We start from the raw sequence: 8,600 nt of genomic DNA on the forward strand, positions 1-8,600 counted from the left end.
CCCACAACCTGTTCCCTTGACCCCATTCCATCACACCTTCTCCAGGCCATCTCTCCGTCCATCCTACCGGCACTTACACACATAATTAACACATCCCTTCTTGCAGGCACTTTTCCCACTACATTTAAGCAGGCTCGAGTAACCCCACTGCTGAAAAAACCTGCACTTAACCCCACACAGATAGAACACTACAGACCAGTCTCTCTCATCCCATTCATGGCAAAAACACTTGAAAGGGCAGTTTTCAATCAGATCTCCGCCTATCTCTCACAGAACAAGCTGCTGGATGACAATCAGTTGGGCTTCAATAGTGGACACTCCACTGAGACTGCCCTGCTGTCTGTCATCGAGTCGCTGAGACAGGCGAGAGCTGAATCGAGATCATCCGTTCTGATTTTGCTGGACCTTTCTGCTGCCTTTGACACAGTCAACCATCAGATCCTGCTCTCCACCCTCTCTAAACTGGGTATCACTGGAACTGTGCTTGACTGGTTCAACTCTTATCTCTCAGAAAGGTCCTTTGAGGTAGCATGGAGAGGGGAAGTATCCAAGCCACACAAGTTACTTACTGGGGTACCTCAGGGATCAGTCCTTGGGCCACTTCTCTTCTCCATATACACAACATCACTGGGACCCATCATCCAGTCACATGGTTTCTCTTACCACTGCTACGCTGATGACACGCAACTCTACTTGTCTTTCCAGCCCAACGACACCACAGTGACCGTTCGAATCGCTGCCTGTCTGGCAGACATCTCGGCCTGGATGAAGGAACACCACCTTCAACTCAACCCTGCCAAGACCGAACTCCTTGTCTTTCCAGCCAACCCGGCTGTTGAACACAACATCACCGTGCAGCTGGGTCCAACTACAGTTTCGCCTTCCAAAACGGTCAGAAATCTAGGGGTAACCATTGATGATGAGCTAAATTTCACAGACCACATTTCAAAAACTGCAAGATCTTGTAGATTTACACTCTACAATATCAGCAAGATAAGACCCTTCCTCTCTGTACATGCCACACAACTGCTCGTTCAGTCCCTTGTCATAACTAGACTGGACTACTGTAACGCTCTCATTGCAGGCCTTCCTGCATGTGCTATTAGACCTCTCCAAATGATCCAGAATGCAGCAGCACGTCTGGTCTTTAATGAACCTAAGAGAGCACATGTTACACCACTCTTTGTCTCTCTCCACTGGCTGCCGGTTCATGCCCGTTTTAAATTCAAGGCCCTGATGCTGGCATATAAAACAGTCACTGGGTCTGCTCCAGCATACCTAAAAACATTTATGCAGAGCTACGTTCCCACCAGAAGCCTGCGGTCGGCTAAGGAACGTCGCCTTGTCGTACCAAAACAAAGAGGCACCAAAACACTTTCCCGGACTTTCAGTTTCATCATACCACGGTGGTGGAATGATATTTACATTTCTTGTTGCACTTAAATCTGTTTTGTATACTATTATGATGATAGTGAAACTTTGTAATATGGCACTTTTTGTACCACTGTCTCCCTAAGATGATTCGCTGATGTTCTTCCTCTTTTGTAAGTCGCTTTGGATAAAAGCGTCTGCCAAATGAATAAATGTAAATGTAACTCCACAACCTGATGATCCATGTTATCCAGCATGATCCGAGAATATATCTTGTGTGCTTTAATGGAGGCAAGGAAATCTGACTTTTTGTACAAAGGAATTAACATGCTCATTGATGCATATTTGATAAGTGGCACACAGCCATCAACCGATATTGGATTTTGACGATATTGATAACAGAGGTGGTGAAAAAAAGCTGATAACCGATTAATTGGCTAATAATTTTTTTTAAAAACGATTCTCTGAATGACTTTTTCTTAGTCTTTTCTTTCTGTGAAGGGCACAGATATAGAGACTAAAAGAGGCTAAATTGAAAGAAATCTCAGATTCAGTTTATTGCGCAACTGACATTCTAAAATAACCAGGAAAAACAATTATTTGTTGCAAAACACAGGACTTTTAACCATGAACAAGACTGAAACACACCTTATTTTGAAATGTCTGTTTTTCCAGCTCCTCATAATTCATCAACAGTAGATCTTCAGTCATCGCTTGTCATAAATATAAAAAATCTGTTATTATTAGTAATTTTTTCCTTTCCTCTAGGGACATCATCTATCAAAATCAACATCAACTCAGCAACTAATAATGGTTATAAATATGTACATACTTCACATAAATAAATAAGCATTCAATAATGTCTATGCTCAATAAGTGTCTTTTTTTATAACGTCATCTTGTATTAATAATCACCCATTAGTCCATAAACAGTGACAGCTGTGTTACAATTCACTAATGTAAGCATTCACCATATGAAGTTTTTGTATTTATAGCCTAAACATTCAGATGAAAGGTTAAGGACATAGGTGCGTTAAGGTTAAGGGTAGTGGGCTAAAGCGCATAACTGGTAATCAGAAGGTTGCTGGTTTGATCCCCACATCCACCACCACTGTGTCCTTGAGCAAGACATTGTGAACCACTGGAGTCATATGGATTACTTTTGTGATGACCTATGTGATTTTTGGAGCTTCAAAATTTTAGCACCCATTCACTTGAATGGTATGGACCAAAAGAGCTGAAATATTCTTCTAAAAATCTTCTTTGTGGTCTGTTGATGAAAGAAAGTCATTCACATCTGGGATGGCATGGGGTGAGTAAATGATGAGATAATTACATTTTTTGGTGAACTATACCTTCAGTGTGGTTTCAGACATTTTAACCCCACATAAAACCAGTGAGATTCGATACACTCTGTTCCATAACTGTTCTAGGGGGACAAAATGTAAAATAATTCAGCATCCTCAGGCTTTGGAGACATTAAGAAACACTTATGTGCTCAAGTGGACACCCCCGAGCAGGCCACGAGCCTGGGAGTCAATTTTGTCAGAGATGCGGGAAATGCTGAACATGTCGGCAATGCAGAAGAAGGTCATTGCTGACTTGGAGGATCTTGCTGTGATACGATTGATCGATCACTTCCATAAAGAGGCAAAGTTCTCTGATGTGGTTACAAGAGTGAGGGATGTCAAGAAATTATCTAAAATTATTGATTATCTGGGAGTTATCGGAAAGGGAATTATCTGCTGATCCGCTAGCGACCAAGGTGGATTTGGAGCATGTCTGAGAGAAGTTGGAGGACATGGAGAACTGTAGCTGGCAGAATAACATCCGTATCGTTGGAATCCCTGAGGGAGCCGAGGGACGGTATATTCCTGGATGGGCTCTTTACGAATCTGCTCGATTTAGTAGGCTATAAGCTGGAAATCGAGTAAGCTAACAGGGTTCCTGCTCGTCAGTCCACAGTGGGAGACAGGCCCCAATCAATTCTGGCCAAATTTCTGAGATCATCTGATCTTTATCTTTATCTTGTGTTACGCAAGGTGAGGAGTAAAGGAAGGCTTTCTTGGAACAGCATTCTTTTGTTCCCAGATTGTGCGAATTTGACAAGAGAGAAGTGTGATCGATTCAAGGAATGCAAGAGACTTTTTGGGGTTTATTTTGTAGAGTAACACACTTTCTGGACAGTTTTATGGATGAATCTACATGCTCTTTGATCTTCTGTACTGTACCCCTTCGGAAATGGGCATGTAAGGCAGGCTTTGTAGCACCTCAATTTTCACCTACAGCCACCAGAATTTATACATATGTAGTTCTCATCAAGCTGAACAACTTTCATGCTCACAGTCATTAGCTCTGCCCAACAGGAAGTCAGCCATTTTGGATTTTCTGAAAATCACAGGCTCTGAACTAGAAATTTCTGTAAATCTTGTGATTTTGTATTGTGCTAAATGGGTTACTGGTGCTTTCCACAACCAGTGGATAGAGCATTGGCTTGTGCAACAGAAAGGCATAGGTTCTAATCCATCCCAAGGAGATTTGTAATGCTGTGTGTGTTTAGAATTTTACATTCGTTAAAAGTTACATAAAAATTAAGTTGATTATGATGATTGCAATGCTTGTCTCTGTTGCTCTAAGCTTGGTATGGCCCTTTGGTGACTGACTAAGTTGTGCTTCTATGGTGCAGTGGACTGTTGCAGTGGCTTGTTCTCTGAACTGTGGACCAGAAAGTCCGGCCTGGGGTAACTTGTCCTGTGGTGTTTGCTTGTTCTGTATATCATATGTGTGCTTAAGTGTTGTGAAATTGTTTCCATGTTGGTGCTTGCAGCTATATTTTATTATAATTCCGAATTCAGCTTGTCTCCATGACCAAAAGTCTTGAGACATGCATAACAGAACTCGATATTTATCAAGCACAAGTGTACACAAGACACACAGTGAACATAAGCACCACACGTTGTCTGCCCATAAAGAATGCTGGTACCGTTGTGGCAAACCAGTTCTCTCAGCATTCTGCACCCCCGGCCAGACTTGTTGAAGTTATGTGTATGGCTTAAGACCTCGTTTGGGCTACTTGCCCAAGTTTATTTCGACATAATTTTGCCCAGATCATAAATTTTTTGGCTTTCTATTCTCCCCCATTTGAGTCGGAGGAGCATAAAATGCTTGCTTAAGCGCCACCAGCCAACAAATTGGTGTCACTGTATAAGGGCTACAGGCCATGTGAATCTCAGACGGTGTCCCATAGCGAATACGCAGCGTATCGATCCCACTCATGGAACCAGGGTTACGTTCCACGTAACCGAGAGGATTTACAGTTATTTATTAAGGATATATAACTATTCAATCAAAACCAGAATTTATTATGCAATTACAGTTGTGTTGAAGTAATGAAATTGCTCCGTTGTTTAGTTTAACAACGTTGAATATATTTGAATTGCAATTTGGTACATTCTTGTCATTCCAATTCAACATACTGTGGGGTGTGGCCAATTCAATTTTAATTCCAACTCATAATTTGAAAGGGAGTGGATTCTTTAATTCTGAATTCGGTTGAACACTGGTGGAAGAGACAAGGCAAAAAAGAGAGCAAATGATAGCAGATATCTCATAAAGTCTGCTGCATACATACGTCTTATCTGCAAACAAACAGGTTTAGGGTCCTATTAACTGAAATGCACAACCCCCACATAAGTTAATTCTTGTTGATTCCCTTATCCCCAAAACACACTCTGTCTATGTGCAAGCCGAACGATCAATTAATTTATTTCCTCTCCTCTACTCCACCAGTCAAATAAGGAAAAGTATGTACAGATGCATAAACACATGTGTGCTGTTTGTGCGACCCAATAGATTACATAATTTAAAAGATCTCTCTACATAGCCAGGCAAAATATTTGGAAACTATAAAGATGGAAGTACCATTGTAAATTATTTGTACAATTAAAAAAAATATTCATTAATGAATATTGTGTTCAAACTAGTACCACGGAATGTACCATATACTGTATATGAATCATGGTACAGTACCACTGCCAAGCTGCAAATATTTGCTGTTTCCTCATTCACAGTCAGTCATTCTAATTTAAAAACATGGCTGTTGTTCTCAAACCAAAGGTTTTCAAACTTCAAAAAGTGTGAATCTACTGCCATGTTTTCTTGGACAATTACAATGACGTTAATACCATGTTAAATACTTTTACTTACCTTGGGAGTACCATGCACTGTAAATACCACTGAATACCATTGTATATGAATATGGAAATCAAAAAGTAGCATAATGTTCAACCTACCATGTACAAGGGCTGTCTGCCTGCAAATATTTGCTGTATTGATAGTCCCCAAGAATTGTGGTTCGTTCTAACCTCTAGCAATACATACGTACCTGTTCAGAGAACAATTATGTTCCAGGGACATACAAAAAAAATATATCAATCTTTACTCTATAAGACCAGCTATAAATGATAAATCAATCAAAAAAATCAGTTTAAGTAAATTTTTATGTCCATTACAATGGAGAGAGCTGATAGTAACATCCAGGTACTTAGATACAAATTTGTATTAAGCAACATTTATAAATAAATTGTTATTTAATGCAGAAATAGTGTACATTGCAGTTGTTTTTTAGAATTCAGGCGATTTTATAAAAACAAAAAACCCTATATATATATATATATATATATATATATATATATATATATATATATATATATATATATATATATATATATACACACTCACCTAAAGGATTATTAGGAACACCTGTTCAATTTGTCATTAATGCAATTATCTAATCAACCAATCACATGGCAGTTACTTCAATGCATTTAGGGGTGTGGTCCTGGTCAAGACAATCTCCTGAACTCCAAACTGAATGTCAGAATGGGAAAGAAAGGTGATTTAAGCAATTTTGAGCGTGGCATGGTTGTTGGTGCCAGACAGGCCGGTCTGAGTATTTCACAATCTGCTCAGTTACTGGGATTCTCACGCACAACCATTACTAGGGTTTACAAAGAATGGTGTGAAAAGGGAAAAACATCCAGTATGCGGCAGTCCTGTGGGCGAAAATGCCTTGTTGATGCTAGAGGTCAGAGGAGAATGGGCCGACTGATTCAAGCTGATAGAAGAGCAACTTTGCCTGAAATAACCACTCGTTACAACCGAGGTATGCAGCAACGCATTTGTGAAGCCACAACACGCACAACCTTGAGGCGGATGGGCTACAACAGCAGAAGACCCCACCGGGTACCACTCATCTCCACTACAAATAGGAAAAAGAGGCTACAATTTGCAAGAGCTCACCAAAATTGGACAGTTGAAGACTGGAAAAATGTTGCCTGGTCTGATGAGTCCCGATTTCTGTTGAGACATTCAGATGGTAGAGTCAGAATTTGGCATAAACAGAATGAGAACATGGATCCGTCATGCCTTGTTACCACTGTGCAGGCTGGTGGTGGTGGTGTAATGGTGTGGGGGATGTTTTCTTGGCACACTTTAGGCCCCTTAGTGCCAATTGGGCATCGTTTAAATGCCACGGCCTACCTGAGAATTGTTTCTGACCATGTCCATCCCTTTATGGCCACCATGTACCCATCCTCTGATAGCTACTTCCAGCAGGATAATGCACCATGTCACAAAGCTCGAATCATTTCAAATTGGTTTCTTGAACATGAAAATGAGTTCACTGTACTAAAATGGCCCCCACAGTCACCAGATCTCAACCCAAGAGAGCATTTTGGGATGTGGTGGAACGGGAGCTTCGTGCCCTGGATGTGCATCCCACAAATCTCCATCAACTGCAAGATGCTATCCTGTCAATATGGGCCAACATTTCTAAAGAATGCTTTCAGCACCTTGTTGAATCAATGCCACGTAGAATTAAGGCAGTTCTGAAGGCAAAAGTGGGTCAAACACAGTATTAGTATGGTGTTCCTAATAATCTTTTAGGTGAGTGTATATATATATAGGCTATAATAGCTAGTAGCTATAAACTAATTGATTTTGAATTTCATTGTTTGAAGCTAAATGATAATTGTAACGTGTAAAACAGTATACAATCATTAAAGACCTCAAGATAAAGAAACCCTGCCTGATTTAATTAAAATTACATGACTGTGGTGACATTTTTGCAAAATGGCATTGCATGGTTCATTACACGTATTACAGAATTTCTGTGGTGAAATGTAAAATAAGTTCAATTAATATGTTTTGAATAAGTGAATGATCAGTACCAGTACCTCTCTACTCTAAACCTTAAAGCTAAACCTAACCGATAGTGTCATAAAAGCAAATGTGAGATGAACAACGCAATTGCTGAAGCAGACACATCATTTTTTGTGAGACATGCTGCTGTACAGGCAACAAAACACACTTACAGACTGTAGACAGCTCAAGACAAGGACTCGTTCTTGTGATCAAACATCTTACAAAAGCCCTTATAATAAGTCTACCTCCAACAGATTGATTCATTTATTGGAAATGGATTATTGGGTCACGCTTACTGCAGGGACAATCCCCTTGGGTTTCTATCCCTTGCTCGAGGGTATAATGGCTCTTGCATAGCCCTCTATGAGGTTCAAACCTGCAACCTTTCTGTTACCAGCTCTATCACTTCAACACACCACACACAACTTTGGCATGTTTCCAAATAGGCATATCAGGTCAAATGTCCATATATAAGCATTGCTGAGATACAGCATGCACTTCCCAAGATTTATTTAAAGATTTGGAAAAGGGGAAAACACATTTAACCATTGTGGCAGGGCGGAGGGTGGGGCCGGGTCGTGATCCTACACACCCGGTCCCGTATTAGGCTAATCAAGCCTTCGAGAGGGATAAAGGTCGACTACTTCCACAACGTTGCGGGTTCCCCCCACCAACAGCCATTTCCAGCAGGCGTCACAGAGCTGTTGCGCAAATGCGAACGGGCGGCCGTCCTTCCCGAAGCTTAACGAGCAGAATAGCTGTCGACTCTGCTCCGGGGTCCAACCGACCTGTTGCTGGATGTCTTTCATCAGATGGCTATAGTCCATGAGGCTGGCGGCGGGAAGTTGTTGTGCCGCCAGCTGTGCCTCCCCGGAAAGCAGGGGCAATAGGTGGGCCGCCCACTGATCGGGAGGCCACCTCCATACCTCCGCCGTTTTCTCGAACAGGTCGAGGAAGGCCTCTGGATCATCGCTTGGCCCCATTTTCGCGATGGCCAGCGGTGGGACGGGCTCCGAGGAGGACGC

At 41.4% G+C, this 8,600-nt stretch overlaps 1 protein-coding gene across 1 annotated transcript; it reads left to right on the forward strand.

Annotated features, from left to right (window-relative positions):
• Positions 1-286: 286 nt before the first annotated feature.
• LOC127655609 (uncharacterized) lies at positions 287-1,767 on the forward strand. Its single transcript, XM_052143496.1, has 2 exons — positions 287-310; positions 706-1,767. Exons 1-2 carry the CDS (start codon positions 287-289, stop codon positions 1,441-1,443), a joined length of 762 nt encoding a protein of 253 aa, XP_051999456.1. The 3' UTR covers positions 1,444-1,767.
• Positions 1,768-8,600: the final 6,833 nt, after the last annotated feature.

The sequence above is a fragment of the Xyrauchen texanus genome, chromosome 15 (assembly GCF_025860055.1).
Source record: "Xyrauchen texanus isolate HMW12.3.18 chromosome 15, RBS_HiC_50CHRs, whole genome shotgun sequence".
In the NCBI taxonomy this organism is placed as follows: domain Eukaryota; kingdom Metazoa; phylum Chordata; class Actinopteri; order Cypriniformes; family Catostomidae; genus Xyrauchen; species Xyrauchen texanus.